Below are 27836 nucleotides of genomic sequence, written 5' to 3'. Positions count from 1 at the left end.
AGGGCTGATTGGGGCCCGGGACTTTGGGGAATGCCTGCAGTGCGGGGGGAGCCGTGGCCTGCCCTGCTGTCCTGAACGCGCTGCTTGTGTTTCTGTGCGCGCTTTCTGGTGGCCCGCGTGCGGAGAGTGACGTGAACGTGCAGTATCCGCTGATTTCGTTGTGTCACGGCGGGCTGCAGCGTGGTACAGTGGGTAAGGAACTGGTCTTGTAACCTAAAGGTCACAGGTTCGATTCCTGGGTGGGACACTGCTGTTGAGCAAGGTATTTAACCTGCCTTGCTTCAGTATATATCCAGCTGTATACATGGATGCAATGTAAACGCTATGTAAAAGCTGTGTAAGTCGCTCTGGATAAGAGCATCTGCTAAATGTCTGTAATGTAATGTAATGTAATGTAATGTAACATCTGCCCTGTTCCCTCCCTGCCGGTAATGGCTGATGCCCGCTCACCCTGTAACGCCTCGCGCGGCTGTTTGGTCATGTTGAGCTGAAAAGCTCGGCTGGGCTGGGCTTGCCGCTGACAGGCGTCAGCTTGTCACATGACCGTCCTTTATGAAGCTGTTTACGTACGCGGCGAAGGCACGGTGCTGCTGGATGCTGGGAAGGACGGCTTGTCCGAGGCGTTAGGACAGCCCCTCCCCTGCTGCTGGGCCCAGAAATAGCCCTGGCACTTCCCAGCTGTAACTGGTGAAGGGGGGTGGGGGGGCTGGGGAAGAGGGAGAAGCCGATTCAGGGAGTGTGCTGAGAGGGTCTGTTAGAGCCGCTGTGAGCCACAGGGGCCCTGTCGCCATGGTCACATGCCACCCCCCCCCCCATCCCCTCCCCACCCCCCCACGTTGGTGTCACTGCCCCATCCGTACATGTCTTATCACTGTCTCTGCTGACCAGTTATGCAGAATGCAGTTTAATTATCGAGTCAGTTATTAATTAGTTATCCATTTTATTTCCCTTAGCAGATCTGACTCTGTTGCACAGCTCTGTAGCATTGTAATCCTTCTGAATAATTGAATATTTTTCAATTATTTTTGGTCTACAACAATTTGTCAGTTATTTATTTATTAATTAATTTCTTTATTTTTGTCTACAACCGTTCTGAATGAATTTTTTAATGACTAAAAAAATATAATCTGCAAAAAGCTTTAAACTCTGGGGTTTTGTTTTGGCTGCTTTGTACTTGCAAAGCTTTGCCATTAAATGTTGAAATTACGCTCAGACTTTGTGTTTTCGGAATATTCCTTTGCATTCGGCGTTCTTGATTTTCTGCCGTAAACATGGGAGGGTTGCCAAGGAAGTGATGACATGAATCACAGCGCGAATGAAAAGTCAGTGAAATTAATTCTTTCTGCGCTGCGCGTTCGATCGGCTTCCAGTATTGAAATCGGGGGCAGGTTGTGCAGCGAGCCGCGTAACAGCTCAAAGATGGCCGCCTCACCTTTCAGCTCAGCGTTCCCTCTGGGCACTGGACCGAATTGCTTCAGTTTCGCTGAGAAAGTGCCAGACACACCTTCAGGAAACTCGAGCCGCACACGGAAAGAAGTACAGCAGTGTGCCGAACTGCAATATGCTAATTATAAATTATAGGATGTATAAGTGTCCATGCGGTTTTTTTGAGCCACACCTAGAGATTTTAAGCAAGACCTCCTGGCGGTTTGGTGCGGAAGCATTCATCCTCTGTGAAGAATCTGCCATCTATGCCACTTTAATGTTTTATCACTGGTACATCTCTCCCTCATTCAGACTCTTCATTTGTTGTTGTTGTTCAGCTCTGAATCGCAGTAACTCGAGGGCTTCGATAATTACTCTGCAGTCATTGATGACGCGCCCTTTAACGGCACTTCAGGCAAACCATATCCTGACATAAAAGGCTTATCCGCTCATAAAAAAAAAAGTCTTAAAATGGTTCCCAGCGAGAAGGCCGTAACGGTTTTATTTTGTGAACGCTTCTCGTCGAGACTCGGCGCTGCTTCAGTCGTAAATCCAGGAGCGGGAAACCGCCAAGCGGGCGATATCGCCGGGTCCAGCCGCGGTCCCTTTTCCCCCCCGCGCTCGTACTGCCCGCGCGGCTCGCCTCGTCAGAACCACAGCGGCACACCGGCGCTGTGAATAATAGATGAGTTAATTCAGCTTGACCTGTAGCAAACATCTAGACTGACACCGCTGGGGCCCGGCCAGCATCTGCTGGTGCAGTTTAATTGAGTTTCTCAGTTTAAATGAGTTTTTTTTTTCTGAGCCGCTTCATTGTGCTGGATTTAATTAATGGGATGACTCCGCTCCTTGTTTGGGAGTGAATGAATGTGATGGACGGATTTTTTTTTTTTCCCCCTCGGTTTTGCATTTTCGTTATTTAACGCGGGCGCTTGCGTCGCGCGCGGATTCCGCTGAGACAGGAAGTGCGGTTAATTGAGAAAATCGGTCTGAGGCGAAGACTGCGAGAATGAAGACCGCGACGCATTGACCGGCGCGGTCCTCGCACTCTGCGAAACGCAGACCCCGAAGTACTCAGTTAAAATGCGGTTGAGCGTTTGGTAAACGGTTGATCTCATTGCGAGCCGTTGCGTCTTTTTTTCTTTACCCCGCAGGTCACTGGAAAGGAAACTACAGAGACCCCTCCTGGCCAAGTCCCGCACCCTTCCCAGCATTCCTCAGTCCCCTACCGTGGCCAGGGTGCTCCACTCCGATCTGGTGGACGGCAGTCCTCCTCGCAGAATACAACCCAGCACCAGCCACCCCAAGGCTTGCACACTGCCACCTGCAGGTGAGGAGGACCTAGACTCATTGAAATTCGATAGCCATTGGAGCATCAAGGTGTTATGCGTTCTGTTTGTCCTCATTACGTTCACTAATCACTGCTTGCTTACATACATTGACCAACAAAAGTGTGTGTGAAAAGAGCGTGAAAACGTGCATATTTTTAAAAAACCACGTTCCCCTATTTCTCCTTTATTCCCCACTTATGAATACTCAGTTGTAATTGCTGGACTACATGGCTGCAGCATCCTCAGCAGGTTGAGGTTGTCATTATGCGTCAGTCATTGGTCTCCAGGCCACGATCACACTTGACCAAAATTATAGAAGGCGTACACACGCAGAACACACAGTAATAACTGCATCATATCACTCATTACTGTACTGCAGCATCTTCTTCGTACATGTCAAAGACTTGCTTGAGGAAGCAGACTGAGCCTGTGCAAGCCACAAGTTTTTCTGCATGCATTGACATCGCTGTAATCATAATACATTTTTTGTGCGCTTATTGTCCTTTTTGTCTCTTAAAATAACTGTGAAGCTTGAATAATGAAAAAGGCCATGCTAATAGCTTTCTTGCCTAGCCTGATTGGCTCCCCCTGTGTGCTACGCTACTGTTTAGCATATTACCAACACTCTTTGTCACTCCAATTTTCAGACGTAATTTTGTGTAGAAAAATATTACTTGCAGGCGAATTCTACTGTATTGATCGGCTGATTTGTTCATTCCAATGCGATGACCTGTTCTGACAGCTGGCCGCTGAACCAGAAATCATCGTTCTTTTTATAGAATGAGCCGGTATGTCGGAGGGTTGCACTGAGGCTTCCGGCATGTTTTGTCCTGCCTGTCCTCTTCTGCATGCCAAACCTGTCTTCTTTCACGACCGCTGTGTGCGGTAAACAACGCCACAACAGGTGCCGTCAAATGGCCAAAAAGGCAATATGGCTGCGGACCAGCTCATTAGACGGGGCTTTATTTCCCCCAATTCAGCGTATTGTCCCTAATTTACAGCCTGCAGCGAGGTGGAATATCTCCCCCAACAGCCGGCCAACACAGCGAAAATGCCTATCGCTCACTTTCAGTTGCTAACGTGTTTGAGCTCATCTTTTAGCTCCAGGAATAGCGAGAACGCTGCGGGGGCTACGCTTAAATTGGATAGGTAAGAGAAGCTGCTGTGTCAGAGCTGCACACGCAAGTGTCCGTGACGGAGGGGCGGGGGGGGGGGGGGGGTGGCGGGTGGCAGGTTGGCGTCTGACTGATGCCCTGCTCATTATGGCGCCTAAAACACGTCTAAATGCGGCGCAAAAGAGAGAGAGGCCCGTTTTTTTCCCCCGCCGTCCGTCACCAGGCCCGCTGCCGACAACCCGCTCCGACAGCTAGCGTCCGCCGCCGCGCGGAAGCCGGCGCACGTCACCCCTCTGTCAGGCGGAGCTGCGGAGGGGAGGCGCTGCTGTGACTGGCGCTGCTATCTGATCCCGGTCTCCGGCTCTCTCTCTCTCTCTCTCTCTCTCTCTCTCTCTCTCTCCCTCTCTCTCTCTCTCTCTCCCTCTCTCTCTCTCTCTCTCCCTCTCTCCCTCTGCCCTTATGAAATCCCCTCCTGGCTTTGATATCTGATGCTCTGAATACAAAAGCATTTCTGCTGCCCTGATAAAAAAAAAAAATACACAGCTAACCCCCCCATGCGCACTCTGCTTTATTGGATGCTTATTTGCTTAACCTGAACCTGATTGGCTGTTTGGAGACCTACCGTGTGCATTTGCAGGTAAACGGAGAGTTTGGCTACGGAGGTCAGAAGCAGGGATGGGAGTGTTTGTGAGGAGGAGGAGGGCTTGTTGAAGTTGTGTCACGTTGTTTTATCAGGGCCATCGCTGCTGTTCCAAACCAAAGAAAGGGGTAGCAGTTGATCCCTTAGCCTTTCTTGCTTGTGATGTTTAATCTGAACCCTTACCTCTGGGGAGGGGGGCTGAGGCTCATTGAAGTCTGCTTCTGAGAGGAGACCCAGCCCTTTGGCCCCTCTTGCCAAAGAGCTGAAAGTGTCCACGCGGCCTCTGCTTTCACGAGCTCGCCTTGCTTTTAAAATGTCTGACGGTGGAGGACTGTCTCCCCACCGTCTCTGTGACTATCGTGTAAGAACATTAGCAGTTTGGGCTGGGAAAATATGACTATGTATCTATGCCCCCTGTTACATAATTTTGTAACGCAGTATTTTATAAGCCTAAATTAAAAAATGAATTGGCTTTCCTATAAAACTGGGCTCATTTACTTCATGTCTGTTGATATTTTGTGAGAGATAATGCATGAAAACTTCCTGCCTACATTAATATGGTAATAATTATCTGTGCGCCTATTAATGTTGCCACCTACTGTCTTCAATTTGAACGCCCCTTTAAGTGAAACAAATAAAAGATATACTGCATGATGAAATCACGGTGAAAGTTGTATTGCGGAACAGGCACAGAGAGAGAGACAGAGAGAGACTTCTTCCTTGAATTTGTGTTTTTAGAGACTTGCCATGGCTTCTGTCATATAGTGGCAGCTGAGCTAGGGAATTGGGGGGGGGGGGGGGGGGGGGGTCGTCGAGCGCCGCTCTGCCTCGCTTCCACATTCTGGGAGCTTGTCCGTCAAATTATCGCCCGCGCGCGACATTCCCAGCATCCCTGGCAGATCTGACGACCATCAGAGACCTGCCACGCCGGAGCGGAGGGGTCAATGGGTCGTGGCTCAGGCAGAACGGCTGGCTCCAGGCCAGTCCCGCTCACAGCAGCTTTCTCTGGAAAAGCAGATGCCGGTTTCCCGCTGAGTAGAGACGTCGGGTTGGTCTTAACGTGCGGCAGGGAAAACTCGAGATGGCTTTACCGTGCGACGCGCCGTTACATGTTAAAACCGTTTTTCTTTCACTCCGGTTTTAAATTGGCAGCCATGGGTTGGTCCTTGCTGGAGGCTCATAATCGCGCTGAGGTCTTGGAGCCCTTGGCTGTCGTTACAGTGTTTTCCTCTCTGCTGTGCAGAAACAGGCGGGGATAAAGAGAGGAGATGTTCTCTTAATGTTCTTAACATCTGCTTAGTGCTGGGAACGGTGGCTCAGATGCTCCTCCAAGCTGAAGAACCTTTCATAATCAGCTTGCATAACCCTCACCGCACACACGCAGGAGCACGCATGCACAAACACGCACACACACACACATACACACACAGGAGAACACACACACACACACACACACACACACATAAACACACAAACACACAGAGGAGAACACACACACAAACACACAAACATGCACGCGCATACACACATGCACAAGCACACACACACACACACACACACACACACATATAAACGCACAAACACACAAACATGCGCACGCATACACACATGCACACGCACAAACACACACAAACATGCACACACACATCTCAGACTCAGTCGTCGTCTGATCCAGAGGGTTGTCAGCTCCCCCCCCCCCTCCCCCCCGTAGCTGAGGGCTGATAGACTCAGAGCTGCAGAGCAGAGGAGAGCTGAAAGCACTAAACTCCCAAAGCCTGTCTGGCACCGGGAGGGGAAGGGACAGAACCGCCGCGCTCGCGCTTCCAAAGAGGGACCGGCGGACCGCAGGCAGAGGAATGGCGGCGGTAAACGCAGCGGCGGCGGCGGCGGCGTGTTTCAGAGGGTGTGCAGGCAGCCCCCCCTCCCTCTTCCCCTCCCCGGCTCCAGCCTGCTAATGCGAGTGAAAATCCCTCGCTGCGCCCGGGGCTAACGATTCTCCGCGGTGCCCCCCCCCCCCCGCCCCCCCCGCCCACCCCCCGCCTTTCACTCAGCGTTATCGTCAGCGCGCAGCCCCCGTTAGTGCTAGCGTCAGCGGAGCGCGGCTGCCCAGCGCGTCCGCCTCACGCAGCGCCGCACGCCCCGCTCCCGCTGCCGACACGAAGCCCGGCCCGCGCTGACCTTCTCATGCTGAACGAAACACAAACAGGAAAACGCTCTGCCCTTCCGATGGAAACGGAATCGATTTTTCCGCCACGCGGCCTCCCCTCTTGTTAGTTGCCGTTACCGCGGTTTGAAAGATCAGGCTCCTGCGTGGGGTTTGGAGAGTTTTCGTTATCGACCGGCCTTCCGCTTCGCTCCGGCTCCTAGCTTCTTCCAGTCTCAAATGGGCTTCTCCTTCCGTCTTAAACTCTCGACTGCGAGTCGAAACTCTTCCGTTTCGCGCGCGGATGATTCCGGAACGTCTCTCTAATCGCTCTCTCGGAGGATTAGTTTCACCCTGGCGTCTGTCTGAGTGACGACACGCGCCTGCGTCGAAGGATTCGTTTCTCCCCTGATTTAAAGCGATGTTTTTGTGATAACGTGAGTAGCACGGTGCGCTTGCCGCTCCCGCAGACAAATGAGTTTCATTTCGCTGAGAACACTACGGGCGGCTCCTTGTGGATCGCACCTGCAGGCCTCATCAATAATGGAAGCCCTAACCCAAAGCTGGAGAGACACACGATCCCCTCCCTTTTTACGTGCTAACAGCTAATCTGAGACCCCCGACCGAGAGAGCCGGCTGCTTTTGGCCGAGCTGAGAGGCGGCCCCTCCATTTTAAGCCCCCCCCCCCCCTCAATTTTTTTTTTTTTTTTTGTGCCACCGTCGCTCACGAATATCAACTCAAACGACTCGAGTCTTTTTTTTCCTGCCTCTGTTGCCTAGCAACCGGTGTCACCATTCGCACGGCGCGTTTCGGGGCTCGATCGCGACGCGCCGCACATTCCTAATTCCAGTTACCAATTAGACAGCCTCCGTGTTCCAGCCTTTTCACTGTCTGATTCTGCCCTCCGGCAGTCATTAAAAATATTATTCTTGTTCTGTTATTTTTTTATTTTTTTTTATGGGGATTTAATCTGAAGCTTTAGGCTTGAATTTTTTTTGGCGGCGGTTCAGACGCTGATATTACTGAATCATTAGGCGAGATGAAAGGCTCGGCCCCGTATGGATAATAAAGCAGTGACGGGCGGGGGCATCCGAACGGCTCCGCGCGCGCTATCTCGACCGCACATCGCTGTGCTCTGTACTCTGCGTGACAGACAGACACGCGAGCGTCCGCACAGCCGCTGAGGCTCTGTATCAGCACATTTATGGAGTTCAGCCCCTTCCACCCCTTTCTGTTCTCTGAAACCCATCCCCACCTTCATTAAACACCCTTTTCTCTTCACCCATCCCCCTCTGCACCACGCAGTTCTCATGCTGCATGTCACGTGAGAAGTTGTTTTATACCTGCCACACATGCAGTCAGACACTGTGTCACACACATGCACTCAGACACTGTGTCACACACATGCACTCAGACACTGTGTCACACACATGCACTCAGACACTGTGTCACACACACACACACACACTCAGACACTGTGCCACACACACACACACTCAAACACTATGCCACACACACACATACACACACACACAGAGACACTATGCCACACACACACACACACTCAGACACTGTGTCACTCATACACACTCAGACACTGTGCCACACACACACACACACACACACACACACACACACACACACACACTCAGACACTATGCCACACACACACACTCAGACACTATGCCACACACACACACACACACACACACGCACACACTCAGACACTATGCCACACACACACTCAGACACTGTCACACTGCGCACCATATCGTGGTTTATACTGGTGTAACCCCCGATCTCCTGTCTTACAGACGAGGCCTGGAGGTTGGAGGACGACGAGGAAGAGGAGGGCGAGGAGGAGTCGAGCCACCTGCGCGCGGAGGTGCGCCCGCGCTCCCAGTCGCCCTTCTCCCATTTCCGCTCGCGGGCCGCCTACCTGCGCAAGAGCGTCTCCGTGGACGACCACCTGGGCATGGTGGAGTACAGTGCCCCGCCCCCGGAGGGCAAGGGCCGCCGCGGCGGCAAGGGCAAGCTGAAGAGGAAGTTTGTGAGTGCCACTCCTCCTTTCCCTACGCTTCTGACTGCCCCCACAGCTTTCAGCCTAGCTAAGAGCCCGTCTTCCTTTTTAAAGTCTTTACTTTCGACGGTTGTCTTTTCTGGTAATGAAAAACGAATACTCGACCCTTCTGGAGGAAAATGTATGCTTTCGTTTTTCCTGCTTGTTGAGCAGAAATAGTGTGAAAAGATTGGCTGAGTAAGCCGTGCCTCTCTGAAACACGTGCTTTTTTTCTCTACAAGCTGTGATGTAGCGCAAGGTAAACACTACTGCAGATGACTGTGGCTAGCTTACGTGAAAACACGCAGACTTCCCTGGGCGTGATCTCTGTGACATCACTCACCACCGCTGTGAGGTTCTAGCGATATTTACCACCCTGTGCCTGCTGGGAATTCAAAAGAGTTCAATAAGAATCCCATCGGATGCCTTGCTTGTGGTAAAAACAATGTCAAATACAATCATTTTAGTTATATTTATTTTTATTGATTGCCACTGCATTTTATATTTCAGTAGTGTTGTTTTTCAAAAAAAAGAAAGAAAAGCTATTCCTCTACTGGCTGGCCTGGTGTCAATAATTAAAGACAAGCTAAATGGTAAAATACCGCTTATACGGAATCTATAGCAAACTGACACTGTGGATGGGCTGATTGTAGGCTATAAATTAGCTGATAAAATGGTCCAAGCATAGAATTGTTTGAATGTGAAATTGAGGATAAGCGAGGTGATGCATCTCCAGGCCTCTGGGTCATAGTGGGTTTGAACCATTAGAGGGCCGGAGCCGGAATGGTCTGTGACCTCAGAGTGGGGTAACGGGGCAGACACCCCCGGGAAGAGAACAGAACTGCAAACGGGTAAGGAACCAGATAATTACGCTGCTGAGCGTTGAACAAGCAGAGGTCTGAGTTTAATATGGAAAAGCCCCAGGGCGCTTTGCTATGGCAGCATATCTTAACGGTTTGTAGAAAGGGAGTTTACATTATACAAACCATGAGAGTGGTTACGACGAGGCAGACTCCGCCCCAACAGAGGCATGGCACAGCGAATCAGAACACTCACATGCAGTGACTGGCAGCAGCACCGTCAGCTCGACGGGAGGCTCTATGGTCCTGAGCCTTCCTTCCATGAATGTATAACTATTAGCAATGATTAAAAAGGTGAAGTTTGAGCCTGTGTTTAAAAACAGGGTGTGTCTGAAGCCTGGACATGAGAAGGGAGATTAGTCTATGAGACAGGAGCTCTGTGGGAGAAGGCCCTGCCTCCCATTGCAATTACGATGCAGGAAGAATTCCTTCCTGAAATGAGATGAAGTTCCTCTGGTGAAAGAAGGCCACTCTTCCGATACTATTAATGTGGCCCTGGAGGGAGAGATAAGGTTCAACAACCGCACTAGCCGAGACTGTGAATTCATCTAAATTTAACCCGAAATGTAGGAATTTATCTCTCTAAGACTCGGACTTCAGAAAGCGGGCCGTCCTTTTAATAAGGCGCTTGATAGCGTGTGAGTTCCTATCCTACTTCCTGTTTCAGACTCATTCGGCCGACTGGTGAGTCTGTGCAGCCTTTGCACGGCGTGAACGCGATCATTCAGTGTCGTTGATGACGGGAGTAACGATTGACGTTGACCTTGCTGTTCAAGTGTGTGAGCGTATCTTCACAATGGCAGAAATGCACCCCATAGCATTATTGACCTACCTCAGTCCTTCAAAATAAGATGCCACATACTGCATTAGTTCATTTTATTTGTAATATGTCTATATAGCTACATATGTCCAAGAAAATGCCTGTAAGTATACACCCAGCATAGTGTAGCATCGTTCGTAATGCTTAAACAAATATGCGCAAACATGTTTATATTGAGCCATACGCTGTATGTGTGACATTAGCCTGGTGGGAGGAGCTGAGGGCATCGGCCCCTCAGGGGCCCGCAGTGGCCCCCTGTCACACAGGCTAGGGTCTGTGTTTTTATTCCCTCCGCTCCTCCGCGCCCTGGTCTGTCTCAGGACGGCTACACGTTCCAGGCCTCCGTCGAGCCGCCGGCGTTCCGAAGGACCGCGTCGCCGCGGAGAGGCCCGGTCGGTGGTGAATTCGGCTGGAGAACCGTTGCGTTCCAGGGAGGGTTTCGGACTCCCGCTGCGCGCCGCCGGGCTTCCGTCTCGTCTCAGAGGGGGCCCAGCTTCACGCTTGTGCTTTTTTTCTGATGAGCGTTGCAAAATGGGAGCGAAGAAGAGAGATACTTCCTCCCCGGTGCTCGGCGTGCTTTCGCTACTGCGGCGCGTTAATGAGCGCGCTGAGCGGGCTCTTCCATTCCCCTCGCCTCGCGGGCAGGCTCCCGCACGGCATTTTACCTGTTTTAGGTGTTCTCCAGGAGAGCCTTGATAATGAATTCTCTCCCGCTCCTCTCTGTCTCTCCCCCCCACCCCCCCTCTACCGTTCTTTTCTAATAAAAAGCCCATGTGGTTATTGGCGTATAGATGCAGACCTCTGCCCGTGGCTGTCAGAGTTGATCTGGAGCGCTGCGGTGAAAAGCCCAAATGAATTCCGTGTGACTGACGCCGTGGGATGCAGATGTGCCGTCAGGACGGGCTGCACATTAAAGCAGGTGCTTAAGCGTCCCCCAGGCCTCTGTGGGATTCGCCTCTGCGGTGGCTGACACCTATTTAACCTTCTATCTACGTGCACTTTGCTTTGGGGCTCATTTAGGTTCTTCCACTCTTCTCCATCTTGTTAGTCTTGAGTATATGCTCTCTGTTGAACAGTGGGCTTGGTTAGCATTTAGGGTGCATCTGGGATGCTGGTATGCTTTATTGCTTTAGGGGAAATAGTCTGGCTGATGTTGGCAAGGATGCGCACCTGCATGGCCAGGACGGCCATCTTTGTGGTTTTTCCTTGATGAGACTCTTCTTGGTGGAAACAACCTTGGAAGGGTCCGTTTAGCTCGTCTGCATTGGAAAGCTCTAAACATGCCCTCTGCTACCTGTAAATTCAGGCTGACAGTTTGCTGGCTTGTTTAATTTGTTGTTTTGCATTATGGTTTGTCAAAGATTAGCAGAATATCTAAATGCAGGCCAAGCTGTGGATTTCAACAGGAATCCGTCAACACAAGTAAACAGAAGTGAATGCCTTGGTTCTAACAAAATATCCATGTCCATTTCTACGGACTGCAACGCCGGGCCTAATGATTTCTCAATATACCGCACAGCAAAATGTTTGGTCAACATTTGGTCTCATTCTGAATTAACACTGTTAGGGTTAAACGAACGCTGGGCACTTCACTGTGTGGTTATGATAGCGAATCCCAATGGACAGAGTCTGAGTCTTCATAGCCATTGTGCTGAGCCATTGCTGGGGGCTCCGAGGACCGTCTGCGGAGATGGGGGCATCGTTAATGTTTAAATCGGTCCCCATTGTTGCTGGACACCGGAGCCTGTAAGGGGAGACCTCATTAGCAGCAATGATATTGTAATTGGGTTTCGACTTCTCCGGCGCGGGGAACACGATACACCCTCCGACACAGGGCCCGTTCCGAACGGGAGAAGAGCGGAGAAAGGGCTGGAAGGGGCACAGACCTCCCCGAGCCCGGACGCTGAACCCGCGAGCACGCTCGTGTGTTCTGACCTGCCGCTGGGCGCGTACAGTACAGCCTGGAGAGGGGGCTCGCTGGCTCCACGGGGCGAGACGTTTGCCACGGCGCCGCTGAGGCCTGGACTCCTAAATTCTGGCGCCGGGCGAGGAGCTGTCCCGCAGACAGGACTGGACTGGGAGGTTTTTGGGCTTACACTCGCCTGGGCGCTGGAGAGGAGGCCCACAGCTAACCCCGGGGGCATCCGCTTGCTCCTCCCAAGAGGTCCCGACCGGACAGGGAAGAGCAGCTGAGGGTCATCTGCGTTTTGGGACACACGTCGGTAGCCCGAACACGCTCCCTCTCTCCGCGCGTCAGACGCCCCCCCGCACGCAGACAGCGCTCTCCGCCGCACGGGGGAGGGGGGGGGAGTCCGTTATCCGGGCCCGATGGGGACCGCGCTGGACGCGATGAGCCGCTTCTGTCTCGGGGTAAGACGCGCGGCGGCGGCAGCCTCTCCTCATCCTCGCTGTCAGCCCGTCACTGCTTGAGGTTCTGTTTCCCATGCCGGCGCTACTGCTGCGTAACTCATTTCTGCTCCCAAAAGAAGCCCCCATTGTAACATTGTGTTGTGAAATGCTTTGTTATCGCTTGGTGAGCCGCCTGGTTTATTTCTGGCTTGGCGGCGGAGGCGACGGTCCTATTCTCCAGCGCGAAGCTCGTCAGATTTGTTCAGTCTAAAGTTGGGTTCTGGCTCTCTTTCCTTTTTCCCCCGGTTTGGGAGAAACTTGCTTTCCGCAGCCAACAAGTTCCAACAAAAGAAAAAGGCTTCCATGTTTCGAGCAGCCCTGTCAGTAATGAGCGCCTTAGCGTCTTGTTCATCGACTGCTGACAGTACATTTGCTCCACAAATCGACTGTCACCGTTACATGTGAATTACTGTATGCTGCAATGAGGTTATTACCAGGAAGCATTTTTTTATTTTTTTTATTACAAATGTAACTAGGCCTCCCTTTTAAAAAATGCATTTAGCTCTACCGGGCAGCCAATCAGGCTCAGGGACAAGAGATGCCGCATCGCTCGTGCTTCCACGTTTCGCTTTTGTGGCGCATAAATTTTGGCCCCGCTCGTCTCCCGGTCCGCGGTCCATTGGAAATGCCACTCGAGCGGCTGCTTTTGTAAACGGGCACACGGAGTACCCGCCCGGCTCCCCAGAGGAGCTCCTTATCCAGTAAATGATATATGTGATGGGTAATTATTATCCTCCTAATGGCGTAATTTAGACTGGCGTCGCGGGGAGCTGCCTGCTCCGGAGGAGTCATCGCGCTGGCTCTGCGCTCGATATCTCTGCGCTGTCCCTCCACAAACACAACCCCCCCCGGCCCCCCCTTCCCCCCGCTCGCCTGTCTCTGTTCTGAGCCTGTGTGTGTGTTTCTTTCCCTGTGGCCTGTGTGTGTGTTTTTTCCTCCTGGCCTGTGTGTGTTTTTTTCCCTCTTGGCCTGTGTGTGTTTTTTTTCCTCCTGGCCTGTGTGTGTTTTTTTTCCTCCTGGCCTGTGTGTGTTTCTTTCCTCATGGCCTGTGTGTGTTTTTTTTCCTCCTGGCCTGTGTGTGTTTCTTTCCTCATGGCCTGTGTGTGTGTTTTTTCCTTGTGACCTGTGTGTGTTTTTTTTCCTCGTGACCTGTGTGTGTTTTTTTTCCTCGTGGCCTGTGTGTGTTTTTTTCCCTCGTGGCCTGTGTGTGTTTTTTCCTCATGGCCTGTGTGTGTGTGTTTTTTTCCTCCTGGCCTGTGTGTGTTTTTTTTTCCTCATGGCCTGTGTGTGTTTTTTTCCTCGTGGCCTGTGTGTGTTTTTTTCCTCATGGCCTGTGTGTGTTTTTTTCCTCATGGCCTGTGTGTGTTTTTTTCCTCGTGGCCTGTGTGTGTTTTTTTCCTCATGGCCTGTGTGTGTTTTTTTCCTCATGGCCTGTGTGTGTTTTTTTCCTCGTGGCCTGTGTGTGTTTTTTTCCTCATGGCCTGTGTGTGTTTTTTTCCTCGTGGCCTGTGTGTGTTTTTCAGACGGCAGGTTTTGCGGTTTTGCGGCTCCGGTAAGTGCATCCTCTCTGGCGGCCCCGGCGCGAAGGCTTTGGACCTCTGACTGAGGCGGTGCTCCGTGTCCGCCTCTCTCAAACGCCTATCTGGGCTCTCTGATCCCCGGGGTCTGCTGTCCTTCTCGGCAGCGCGGTCGCTCCAGTGTTCGAGCAGCGCTGTCTGTGAATCTGTCGTGTTTGCTTGGCTCCGGTCTTTCATACAGGGACATGTATTAAGCATTGTGTGGCTGTATGAGTCCATTACTGTATAAATGGGAGATTTAGTGTATGGGTTGTGCGCGTTATTCTATAATACATAAATGGGAGATATATTTAGTACTGGCTTTGGTCCATTACTTCTGTATATCCTCCTAAGGCCTGGCCATCCATTTTCCTCCTCTCATTTGTCAATTTGTCTGGTCTCAGTTGAAAGAGTCATTCATACAATACTACTACTATGCTGAAACCTACACTACAAGAGACATTCAGTAAAAATGTAAAATATTTTCAAAAGTATATTCAATGCAATATGTTTCTGTTTTCCAAGGCACTTGTATTGTACCACAGATGAAAATACTTTTAAAAATGTATTTCGGGTCTCAGGTTATCACATAAAAAGGAGTTGTATTTGGTGTAGGTTGTGTACCTTATTCCTGGGCTATATGGTGTTTATAGGGAGATATGCTGTATTTAGTGTTGACTAGTTAATTGCTATATACAGAAACACAAAAATGTATTTTGTTATGTAATTGTTCCTTGGATATTGGCATGGAAAAAGAGACATATTTAGTATTGCCTGTCTGCTTTAGGACATTTCTGTATCACATAAAAAGGAGATGTATTTAGTATTGGCTGTCTGCTTCAGTTCGTGTAAAAAATGAGATTTTCCATGGTGGTGTGGTGCAATGTGACAAAAAAGGAAACTCAATACCCTGTAGAGGGGCTGCTCAGACTGGCCTGTTTAGCGTGCAGTGCAGGGCTTCAGCGAGGGGGCTGTCAGGAAGAACCGCGTGCGTTTCGGCTGCCCTGTGGGGAACGGCCGCAGGTAGCATACGTGCCGGACATTACATTGATTCGAGTTGCCATGGCACCACAGTCTGGGTGTGAAAAAGATGGCAGCAGCCCGTCGGTGTAGAGGGAAAAGGGACTCGGAGAGGACGGTACATCCTGACAAATGAAGATGTTCATCGCGTCTGAATGTGTGCGCGCAGAACTACGCCATTACAGACTGAGCCATTAGCCACATTCCACGTGCGAGATTGCGTGCGCGCGAGATATTATTGCCTGTTTATTGCGCCCGCTCTCTTGGGCGACATCGGAGTTTCCTTTCATCAGCTGAGGTCCCTTCCCCAATTATTACAAATGATCGACCTGTCACCCGAGTCTTTGAAAATGTCTGCGACCCGTCTGATTTGTATTAGCGTACCTCATGTCCTGTCAGAGCTCCGGTGTGACTTGTGTACAGTCTGCATCAGTGGTTGCTGAGTTACAGGGTTCCTCTGCCTGCGAGACACAGCCAGTAAAACTGAGAAAGCGTGTCTGAGGCGGCCCCATTATTTATAATGGAATAAAAGCGCAATTGATTGTGTTCCGTAGCCGTCAGCTTGTCATTAATGTATCAATTTCATTTCATTGTGTTCTTTTACTGCCCCTGGGTAACACACACATGCACATACACACACACACACACACACACACACATACACATGCACGCACACACACACATACACACATACACACACACGCTAACACGCATACATGCACATACACACACACGCACACACATGCGTGCACATGTGCACACACACACGCACACACACACGCTAACACGCATACACACACATGCACACATGCTCACACACGCACACACATACACACACACGCACACGCGCATGCACATGCGCACACACACATGCTTACACACGCACACGCATAGCACACACACACACACACATGCATGCACACACACACACACACACGCATAGCACACGCACACGCTCATGCATCCGCATTCACGCATAGATGCACACCCTGTATTGTACAGGTTATTTAAGAGGAGGGGAGTGGAGGTAACACAGTTCAGATAGGCATAAATAATAGAAGGAAAGAGACAGGGAATCTAAAGGAACAGGACAGGCAGACAGTAGAAGGAAAGCAGAGGTATTTGACATCATCTGCAGTGACAGGCATGTGTGGTTGAGATGTGTGCTGATTTAATAACATTACAGCCACTGGGGTTCTGTTTCCTGCAGGGGCTTTTTAAATGAGCGTGTCAAAAGATTCATTTGACACTGTGCAACTCTGTGGGGCTGATTGTCAGTGGAGCTGCAGAAAAGGCGTTGGAATGGAATCGGAAGGGCGTAGCCATGCGGAGGGCAGGAACATGGGTGGGGAGGCGTGGCTCCGGTCCGCCTCCGTGGGGCCACCTGATCGCTGTTCTCCCAGCCATTGGCTGCTGCGCTACTGCGGTGCGTGAAATTGCCTTGAGCACCTGGCTCCCCGGTGCGCGGGGGTGCCTGTCTGCCGCCGACAGCGGTCGCCAGCCGCGCGCTCGCATCACAACGCGGCTCCGCGCTCTTCGCATCGGCCGCTCCCGCGTGGGGCTTGCTGGGAAGACACAGTGATCCTCGCGCTCGGTAGCGCCGGCGCCGGGAGAGACTCCACCCGTCGGGACCCGATGTGGGGCGCGTCGCTACGTTCCGCACCCGTGCGGGCGGTGGCCCCTCATCTCCGACGCCAAAACTGCTGCAATATTACGTGATTCGGTACGTCCCTCGGGGGGGCCATTTGCCTTGGAACGAAACCTAGCATCCCAATCTGCCATTAACCCCCTACTGTAGTATTAACACAATACGGAGTGCCGCGAAGGGAAGAGAAGCACAGAACTCTGCGGTTGTTTTTCTCTCGTTCCGTGAAAGCACTCCATGTTCAAACCTCCATGGCTGCTTTACTGTAGGTCCCCATGGCAGTGTAGCAGCAGCAGTTCATCTTTCCACCACAAGGGGGCAGGTTAATGGTGCTTTTGTTTCAGGTTGTGTATCTTTGTGCATCTCTTTGCATTTGTGTAGGTGCATGATAAAAATGGTTTGTATTATATTCAGTTGATAACGTAGCTAAGCTATCAACTGAATCTACCTGATCTGCTCTTAGAAATGATCATTTTTTGGCATTGTTCTCTGCTTCAATGTAAAATACCTGGGTGTTGAGCCTAAGTGACTACCTCACTGACGCATTGACACTGACTCGTTCGGTTAGGAAAACATACAGAAACTGAGTTTGTTCAGTCATTTGAGGACCCTTGCCCTGTAATGTACCTGAGTGAGTGAGTCACAGGTTTACTGGAGGAGGCTGGGGTTGAGCTGTGCAGTGCTGGGTATTGTGTGCTGCTCTGATTAACCCCTGTGAGTCCAGTGTGTTTGTGTGTTTGAGCACGGCGCCTCACACGGCGCCTCCCACGGCCCTTAATACCTCCGGGGCTTTGAAGGTGGACGGCTTCAAAGCTGGGCCGGGCCCCCCCCGGGGGTCGTGGCTTAACCCCTGGCCGCGCCCGGACGGTACCCTGCCCTGCCCTGCCCCGCGGGCCCCCCCAAAAAATGACAGGCGACCGCTCGGTCACGCGGCGAGGGAGGGGCTCGACTCGTTTCCCAGAATCCCGTGCTCTGGGCAAGGCGGCGTGCCCGGGCGGTCTGGAAGCGAGCGCGCGCGAATGCGTCGCCGCCGCGGGCCTGCGGGGCGTGGCGGGGCGACCGGAGCTGGGAACACCGCGCCGGTGAGTGGGCCTGACCCCGGTGCTCCCTCCGCCGCGGATTAATGTGCGCTAATTGGGCCTGTGCTCACACCCCCGTGCCCCGCGTCCCCTCCCTCCTGCCCCTGACAATGGGCCTGATTAGTGGCCGGTGAAAGCACGCCCCCGGGGCCGGATTTGGGAATGTGGGAAGCGTTGGGGAGGGGCCTCTCCGGCCCTTTCAAGGTGAAGGCCCGCGGAACGGCGCCTTTGGCGGGCTTGTCCGCGCGTTTGTTCGGGCCTCGTCCGTCTTTGTTGCCGTGCTCATTGTTTATTGCTCTAGCAACACGGGGGCCGTGAGCCTCCATTAGCGCGATTCCACCGCCAGGCTCTGTGATTGGCTGATTTTGACGTAAATATCTCCACGTCCCTGAGGGGCACCTGTCCGAGGCTCTTTCTAAACAGGCTAATCTTCTAATCGATGACAGGGCCCGAGTCCAAGAGGAACCCCCCCCCCCCCCCCCCCCCCCCCCCCTTCCTCAGAAGATGGACTGTTCCTTTGTGCCATTTGTTTAAGCTGTCGTCTTGCGTGCTTTTCCAAGATGGATCCCACTTTCCCCAGTACCTCCTTTTTACCCTCACTCTGGGTTTTTAATTTGGACTCAGCTATGAAGTAGACATTTTAAGAGGATACTTTTTACTGCTATCAAAGTCAAAAAATGCTTTGATGCGGTATCATTTTGTCTGGTTATTTATGTTTAGGGAAATAAATTAGACCAGCAAAACCTAGGAGGACAAATCTAAACAAAATTGGAAGTGAAATTCATGTCAAGGAAAATTATTAGCTTGCTAGCAATCTTAGGAAGTGAATTTCGAGTCTCAGTTTTTTTCTGTTTTTTTTTTTTTGTTTTTTTCAAAATATGACTATGTAGTCTACATAATAGCTAGTTAAATATTTTTATGGTTTCACTTACTTGTACTAGTCCAGCCCCTAACTATTAGTCTCAAATTACTTTTATTTTGTCCATTTGGTAAAATCACTCATGAGTCCTATACAGATCTTTTCCTACTAGCGTCCTAACCACAACTGTCTACCATTACCTGCAACGAGACACCTCTTCAAAACGATGCACAATAATGCAGTGATGGCAAATAAAACACATATGGTGAGTGAAAGTGCTTGTAAGGAATGACTCTTTTGAGAAGTGGAGAACTGGATGCTTTTCACCTGATGACTAGCAAGCGATAAATACCATGAACTATAAACTGATGTTTTGACTCAACATAACATATTCTGTACGTCTGAGTGCTAAGGGACACCAATTCTAAACTCCAATATTTTAGCCACAAAAATGTTGTCACACTTACTTAATTAAGCTTTTGGAGGTTTTAAATGAAAGGTCTGAGTATTAAGTATAGCTGCATGCAGCACTTTCAGGGGGCAAGCATATAGAGACATCTCAATAAGTGGAAAATAATTGGTTGCAAAAGTATTTTTTAAAAATAATTAATTTTATTTAAAGTTTAATGTATTCATAAAATATTTTTAAAAACACACAGCTTAAATAGGACTGAAATTAAAATTTGAACCAGGGACCTTGTTGTTACCTCAAGTCAGTTATTATAGCTCTGTACCATCAAGTACTACTGAGTTTGCATCCAACCAACTTTTTTGCAACCAATCAATTTTTAACACAAAGTAAAGGCCTACCAGGTACAAAAAATATTTGCAAGGTAGAGGAATTTCTTGGCACCAATTCAAGATGCCCCCCCTCCATAGCTGCTCTTACCCAAAAGGCCTCCTCACAAATAGCCTTAAAAATAATAAACTGACTCGGCTTTAAATAGGATAACCCGTCACCACTCTGTCCTAATTAAAATTAACACGCCTATTACTGTGGCAATTTGTTTTATAACGCGCCACATCTGGGGCTACACATTCACCCCCAAAGTCAGCTTGAGGCTGTTCCCAAAATGGAATTTGAGTAATGAAAAATGGCCTGATGTGGGAAGGGGGGAAGGGGGAAGGGGGGGAGAGGTAGTGGGAGCTGATTGGCCGTAGTTAGTGCACCGCTCTCTGCGTCTGTCTGCGCTTCTGTTGCACGTGAATTCAGTCCCACCAATGAGCCGGCCTGTGACCGTGGCCAAGAACAGGAGCAGTGAAAATGGCAGGTTATCTGAAGAGCTGCTCATGAGAAGGAGACAGTAAACGAGGTTATGGCAAGTGTCATTGTCATAGACCAAGGGTGTCTGGTCATATCCAAAAAGGGCCAGTGTGGGTGCAGGTTATTGTTTTAGCCCAGCACTTAGACACCTGATTTTACTTATCAAGGTCTTGATTGAAGACCACGATTCGTTAATTAGTCAAATCAGGTGTCATAGTGCTGGGCTTAAACAAAAACCTGCGCCCGCATGTTACCTTTTTCAGATAAGACTGGACACCCCTGTCACAGTCACATGGCCTTAAACCAAGCAGCGTCCTTCCGTATGGTGTGGACCTGCAGCCTGGCACCCGCTGCCTGCATCTCTCCGTTTCATGTGGCGGCCATTGTAGCTGCTTCTTCGCGTGCGAGAGCCAGGAAGCTCCGGCAGGCGTGAGATTTACAGCGGAGCGGCCCCGCGGAAGCTCCCCCTCTCTGCCGAGCGCAGAGGGCCTGTAATGGATGTGCTGCTCTGCCCCGGAGAGCAGCGCCCCTCCTCTGTGTGTGAGGAGGCCGCAGGTCACCCGTGCAGGGCTGCAGGGCTGCAGGGCTGCGGAGCACCTGAGGCTGTGATGTCACGTGGCTCCGCCCTTTGGCTCCCTCCAAAGTTCAAATTCAGGATGCTTTACTGGCTGGGAACTGCTCTTGTAGGCATTACTCAAAGTCCGTTTAAAAAAAATGCAGTTAAAAATATTGTTGTAATATGTTTACCTGTTTATCGCCACTGTTTGTCTTGCTCTGAAATAATTTAAAGTTTGACCTCCGTCTCTTGACCTTTTGACCTCCTTTGTTTACTCTCTCTCCCACAGCCTCCTCTTTGCCAGAGTGCAGTGAATATAAACTATGCAGATCTTAGCAGAAAAACAGCCTCATCCAACTGAGCCTGCGTGCAGATGTGACATTATTCTAACGTGTCTCTGCAGTACATTTAGATCAGTGGAGTTAGGAGAAAATATCTGACAATGGGCCATCATCATCATCCTTTTCTGTAATACTTCTAAAATTAATAGTTTTCTCTATGTGGGCCATTCCATTGAAAATCAGTGTGAAACTGATCCCCCCCGGAGAGAAACAATGTGGAAACAATGTCTTATTCATATTTGTTGGGATATGATGTAGATTAAACTACATTCAGTAATTCTCCTCTTCAGAGTGCGTGTCATCTTTCAAAAACTTGAAATTAGCAAGGCTCCTATAATATTGTCTGCAACAAGATATGGATGCATAACACAATATTTCTAAAATAGCATAATATCCACGATTTACAAATATGTACGCATGTTTACATTGTTAACAAACCTCAAATACTGCTAATGCCGTTTTCACGCGGTACCATCATTGTAGCAGGTATTGGGGAAAAATGGATGTGCCTCAGACAGACAATAATTTCTAAACATCCCCACATTAATATAAAGTGCTTCTTCTACATCTCTATCTGGAACTGTCCTTAGCTTGTCTGCAACAAGTCGGAGGTTCATAGCTAGATTAAAGGAATTGCAGTGTGTCTGTCTACCTTGATTTTTATATGAGAGGATTCTTTGATATTCATCAATTATTTGTGTGAGATTTTATGCTATCTATTTTTGAGTTGTACCATGGTTTTTATACATTCATGGTCCATAGTTTAAGAAGCAACCATCATTGAAATAATAGATTTGTTGTTCGGCAATTAGAAAATGTGGAGGCGGTAGTTCTTAATGTCAGCCACCAGATGGCACTCTAATGCAGCACAAGTCAGCCCTCTGCACTCCCCCTGCACAAAGTGCACGACATGGTCAGAAATGCCTGGCGTGATCTACTCACGCAGCTTTGATGAAAAGAGCGAAGGGGCCGTCAGTGTCATGTCTTAGACTCGTAATGGCCGCTGGTGTGCACGACACCCCAGCCAGTCCCAAGGCTTCGAGCGTGACTCCCTCCCTGGCTGACTGAGTCACCAGCGCCAGACCCTGACGGGGAGACACCCGGAGCGACAGCAGTCATCCATTCAGACGCTCACCACTTCAAAAAAATACGCCTTTCAGAAAACAAGCTAACGCTGACTGTCACTCTCCCAGAAGCACTGCATTGCGTTAATCCAACCGGCATCTTTACGTTGTCTGTGTCCACGTTGTCCCTCTTTCTATGTCCATGTCTGCAGCTAAGAATGGACAACGAGGCCACAACTGTGAGGCATTTTGCTGTTTTGCACAGCAGGCATGGTGTGCTGTTCCTAGTGAAACTTATTACACAGTGCCTGGTTTGGCACCGCGCGGGTGTGGGTGCCGATTCTGCGCCGGTCAGCCGGTTACCTGAAAAAAGGAACCGCCCACTCGCTTGTGCGACGGGCTCGTGCCGAACCAGCGAACGCTCTGGCACCAGCGCTGCCGCGGCGCCTTCGTTGTGCCTGCGGAAACTTCCCGCCGCCCCCGCCGCGCACGCTCAGAGGAGCCCGGGCCGAACCCCGAACGCCGTACCCTCCCCCCCCCCTCCCCTTTTTACGGCCGGGGGACGGCGTCAGGAATGTGACCACAACACCGAAACGGGATATTACGCCGTAGCACTGCGTTCAGAACCAAATTTCTCACCCGTTCTGTTCGTTTCCAAAGGAGCTGGAATTTCACTGTGAGTCACCACCGGTGCCGCTAACATTAATGCCTTTCTATCCGTAAAGACTCCAGCGGTCCTCCGCAGGGCGTTATATAGGGTGCCGTGATATTAACTATTTAACAGCCTCTTAACTGCCCCAGCTCCTGTCTCAGGCCCTCTGTCTGTCTCCGCTGTGTCCTGTCCCCCCCCACCCCCCCCCTCCCCGACCCCCTTCCCTCTCTCCCCCTCCACAGCGTCGGCCGCCAAAGGTTCGCGTACGAGAACCTGAAGCCCGGCCCTGTCCGTTTTATATCAGAGGGCTTCTGCAAAAGTGCTCCCGAGCTGAGAGAGGAATGTGTGAGGAATGACATGAATGACACAATAGCATTTCTGCTCTGCTTTCTGTTGCTACTGTTGGTTACCCAAGCAAACCCACTTCATTACGTGTTTAGATGGTGCCGGAAGGGGGGGGGGGGGGCCGTTAGGATGATTCCAAGGGCCCTGACTGACAGGGGCCCTCAAAAAATACTACAACAGAATTTCCTGGAGTGGTGGGGCCCAGTGTGAGCTCTTTTCATGGGGCCCGAAATTCCTGGTGGCGCCCCTGCCTGTTCTGTGTTTTTACCAGCCCGCTGTCTGCTCTGTCCCCCATTGTCCCCCTCTGTCCCCCCCTGTCGTCGCTCTCTGGCTTACACTGGCTGTGCTCTGGCCGCTGTGCTCTGGCCACTGTGTCCGAAGGCTATTCCGTCTTTTCCGTTATGAGTGCGTAGCGTATGCCCTCATCCAGGCCAGCTAGCATAGCGGACATTTCCACATGTTTCCAATTAGGCGGCTGGATGTTTATTGAAGCAATTCAGGGTTAAGTGCTTTGCTCAAGGGTACAATGGTGGTGCCCCATATGGGAATCAAACCTGCAACCTCCTTCAGGATTACAGATTATTAGCTTCTGGGCTTCTAGGGCGGCGTGCCGCTCTGCTGACCGCTGCAGCGCCTGGACAGAGACTCTGAATCTCAGACGGTGTAATTCTCAGGCCGCAGAGTCCTCCCCACTGCATTTCAGCAGACTGCACACAGGCCCTGCTCAACAGAGCACAGGCTGCACCTTCTAATAACTGCCTATGAGAGCCTAAGAAATGTCCTTAACGCCGTCACCCTGAGCCTGCTCTTGGGGGGGTTAGTAAGAAGATTCGCAATAATCGCTATACATGAAGTATAATAGAACTCAATCGTGAAGAAATTGAATTGTACTGAATGGAAGAGTGACAGGGAGTAGGGGGGGTAGGGGGTGTTGGGGCGGTGCATGAGTGGCATAGGGATGGGGGGGGGGGGGCGGGGATTGGGCATGCTGCCCATGGTCCGGTACCCAACGGGCAACTTCCAACCACAGCGGCACCGAAGGGAGCCAGCCGGCCCGCACAGCCGAGCGCCCACCGGTCCCACCACACCGATTCCCCCAACAATTTCAGGCGCCATTAAAGGTGCAGAAAAGCGCCATAAAAAAAGAGAGGCCAGGCTCTTTTCCCCCCCCCCCCATGAGACCGGGGCCGGCCCACGCACTGCCGGGCTTCCCTTTCTCTCCCCCCCCCCCCCGGCCCCGTGTTTATTTACACTGCGCTTCTGGAGTGATGTAGCATAAGACAAACACTCGATCGATTCTCCTTCCCGGCCAATTTAAAAGGCGCAGTCAAACCTCCGCGTTCCGCGGCCGAGGAGCGGGACAGAAGCCGCGGGTCCGAGGGGCCGGGGCGATAAAAAGAAATGGGGTGAAAGCCGCTCTTTGTGGCGGTCGGGAGGCTCTCCCGCCGGCCCCCCGTTCTTACGCATCGCTCTCCGCTCTCCCCCCCCCGGCCCCCAGACTCCCCGTCTGCTCCGTCGCCGGCTCCTGATTGGGAGCGGCCCGCCCCGCCGCCGCCCCGCGCTCTTCATCCGCGCCGCGGAGGTCAGGAACGTCCTCCTTAATGGACATTCCGGCAGCGCTGCGGATAATGGCAGCGGTTTCCTCGGAATCGATGCGCGCGGGAAGGCGGGAAGGGCGCCGTGACGGGCGCGCTTCGTCCCCGGCCCCCCCCCCACTGCCGCCCTCGTTCGCCCGGACCCCGCAGGAAACCCTGCAGGAAACCAACCCCCGGGATGCTCTCGTGCTACCGGCAACACGTGGGTTTGTGTATGTGTGCAAGAGAACAGTGTTTGTGTGCGTGTGCGCGTCTGTGCGTGCTTGTTTTTGTCGGTGCACATATGGGTGTGTATGTATGCGTGTGTCTGTGTGTTTATCTGTGTGAATCTGTGTGTGTGTGTGTGTGTGTGTGTCTGAGTGTATGTGTGTGTGTGTGTGTGTGTTTATATGTGTGAATCTGTGTGTGTATGTGTGTGTGTATGTGTGTGTGTGTGTGTGTGTGTGTGTGGGTATGTGTGTGTGTATAGGGGTGTGTGTGTGTACATGTGTGTGCGTGTGTGTGTGTGTATGTGTATGGGTGCGTATGTGTGTGAGTGTGTGTGTGTGTCTCTCAGTGTGGGGAGGTGACCGCGGTGAAGAGGCTCTGTGAGGTCCATCCCGCCCCGTCTTCTCTCCCCGACTTCAAAAGTGAACAGCGCGATTTCTCCCTGTCGACATGGCTGCGCTCGGCCTGGGCCCCGTCTGCCCTGCACGCGATCTGCGGATTCCTGTCATTTCACCTCCCGCGCGTCTGGAGGGAAGCCGCGTCGCCAGGGCGCTAATTTCAGGGCAAAATGACAGATCGCTGCCGCCCACCTTTCACCGTGCTGATTAATAACTCCAGGCATGTTTGGACTCCAGGAAACATGTCTGACAAGCGGGCCCAAGCGGTTGGGAAAGAAGTGGCACGAGGTTATCCCTGCAGAGCGTGCGGATGCCACACGGTGCGTGGAGTGCCGCCCCCCCCCCTCCACCACTGAGGGCTCGCATTGGTCGAAAGGATAACGGTTTCGTGCGGCGATTGGATGACCTGTCGCGTCCAAGGGGTGCCCTGCCGGGGCGTCACCTTGTTTTCACCTCTGGTTGGTCAGGAGAGTTTGGGGAAACCCCTTTTTTGCGAGGGGTGAGGATGGTGGAAACATCGGCCACTGCCCCACCCATGGCCCCACCCATGACCCCCCCCATGACCCCACCAACGGCCTTGTTACCACAGATGGAAAATGGAGGGACGTCTCTTCTCGCCCAGCATGTTCCACCTACCCTGCAGCTCGCAGCTGGCAGGACACATCACTGGTGTGGGTAGCAATGTCGCCCCACAGCAAGAAGGTCCTGGCCTGGCCCTTTCTGTGTGGAGTTTGCATATTCTCCCCATGTCTACATGGGTGTCCTCTGGGTACTCCAGCTTCCTCCCACAGTCTGAAGACATGCAAGTAGGCTAATTGGAGACTCTAAATTGCCCATAGGTGTGAGTGTGTAAGTGAATGGTCTGTGGACCCTGTGATGGATTAGCGATTTGTCCAGGGTGTATTCCTGCCTCTTGTCCAATGCAAGCTGGAATATGCTCTGGCTTCCTGTGGCCCTGACCAAGAATAAGCGGGTTACATAATGGATTGATGGATGGATGGATGGATGGATGTCTGCAGCATTCAGCCATCAGGGTGCCCTGCCGTCCTCAGAGGTTAAATAAGATGAGCCATAGGATAGGACAGGACAGGCCAGGGAACTCCAGCTGTCAGAGGAACTGTAAGGACTCTCATTTTTTCCCTCAAATTTGTTGAGTTTTCAAAGTAGAAGGCTTTTAACTTCAACAAGATGCACCTGATAAAATTCAGTGGTTTTAAATGTTCTTGCGGGGAGTTTATTCAGAGTGTGTGTTGTGCAAACTCTGGGTGAGGATGAGTGTGAGCAGTGATGTAACAGCCTCACGGCGACACGCCCACCTGTGGCCTCTCCGCAGCGTGCGGCCGATGTGCCGACACGACTGCCGCCGCTCTTTCCCGCCTTTCCTGCTGCCTAGCGAAAGGAGGTGGCTCTCCGGGGCGTGAGGCGTCTCCAGCTCTGAGGGACAGTGAGGTAATAGCAGCGGTGGGAGGGGAGGGCGGCTGGGGGAGTCGGGGGGTGGCTGTGAAATCCCGCTCGCTGCCTCTCTCTCCACGGTCGCGTCTCTTCTGACCCAGCCATCCCCAACACCCCCCCCCCCCCCACCCTCCACCCCCCCACTCGTCCGACGCGCACACAACCGCCACAATTCCCTCCCAGACGTCCCCTCGCTCCCGGGATCGCACACAAAGCGGTTTGTAAGCGATATCAAAGCCAGATGTTGGCAGAGCGCCCGCCCGGCCGCGCGCTGCCAGCCAGGAAACCCGCGTCTCCCGTTCAGCTCTCCGCGGCCAACCCCGCCGCATCGCCGGGAGGAGAGGAGCCGGCCGCCCCGAGAGGGCCCCCGGCGGGTGGCCGGCCGCGCCCCGTCCTCCGTCCCTGCGCCCGCGTCCGTCCGACTGTCCTCTCCCACGTCTCCCAGCCGCCACTTACCGCCTTCAGACGGCAACGGGGCCTCAGTGAACTATCGCCATGTCTCAGCTTCCTACGCGGGAAAGAGGACGCAGTGGCGCCCGCTCGCCAGTGGTGGCGCTGTTTGGGGAACGAGCTTTCCCCTCGCAGAACGGTTAAGCGGTCAGATTTGGGCGTTCATGAATATGTGGCTGTTTTCTTGTGGTCGGAGTCCGCGTGGGATTTGTAGGTGCAGGTAGGTCAAGGGGACGCCCAGGGTGGAGGCGGCTGGGGTTACTGCCATTAACGGTCACGCGAGCCCGTGTGAATGAAGGGCTATTGGCCTCGGCCTCTCACTAAAGATATCGAGATCACGTTTAAAACTCGAAGATGCGCGTCGGGGCTCTGTTCCTGCTTCACGCACGACTCCGTCCATTTGGGAGTGTAACGCTCCGGCGATTGAATTACCTCCAGAAACGTGATTCATGCCGCCAGTGTTCGTCTTTAACAGAATTATTCACCGATCTTGAAAAAGAGAAAGGTATCCAAATTGCGCTGCCGAAGGCCAGGACTAAAAATGGAAAGG

General features: G+C 51.9%; 1 protein-coding gene across 3 annotated transcripts in view; it reads left to right on the top strand.

The window, feature by feature from the left end:
* LOC118221053 (ankyrin repeat and fibronectin type-III domain-containing protein 1) overlaps positions 1-27836 on the top strand; it is a 180833-nt gene that overhangs the window by 53906 nt on the left and 99091 nt on the right. For all 3 annotated transcript variants that reach the window (XM_035405663.1, XM_035405662.1, XM_035405661.1), the window contains 2 exons: positions 2580-2755; positions 8470-8705. In XM_035405663.1, coding sequence (XP_035261554.1) covers positions 2580-2755; positions 8470-8705 — 412 coding nt within the window. The remainder of the gene's footprint in view (positions 1-2579; positions 2756-8469; positions 8706-27836) is intronic.

The sequence above is a fragment of the Anguilla anguilla genome, chromosome 2 (genome assembly GCF_013347855.1).
Source record: "Anguilla anguilla isolate fAngAng1 chromosome 2, fAngAng1.pri, whole genome shotgun sequence".
NCBI lineage: Eukaryota > Metazoa > Chordata > Actinopteri > Anguilliformes > Anguillidae > Anguilla > Anguilla anguilla.
Note: the sequence above shows the minus strand (reverse complement) of the source record. Positions and strands in the feature narration are given on the sequence as shown.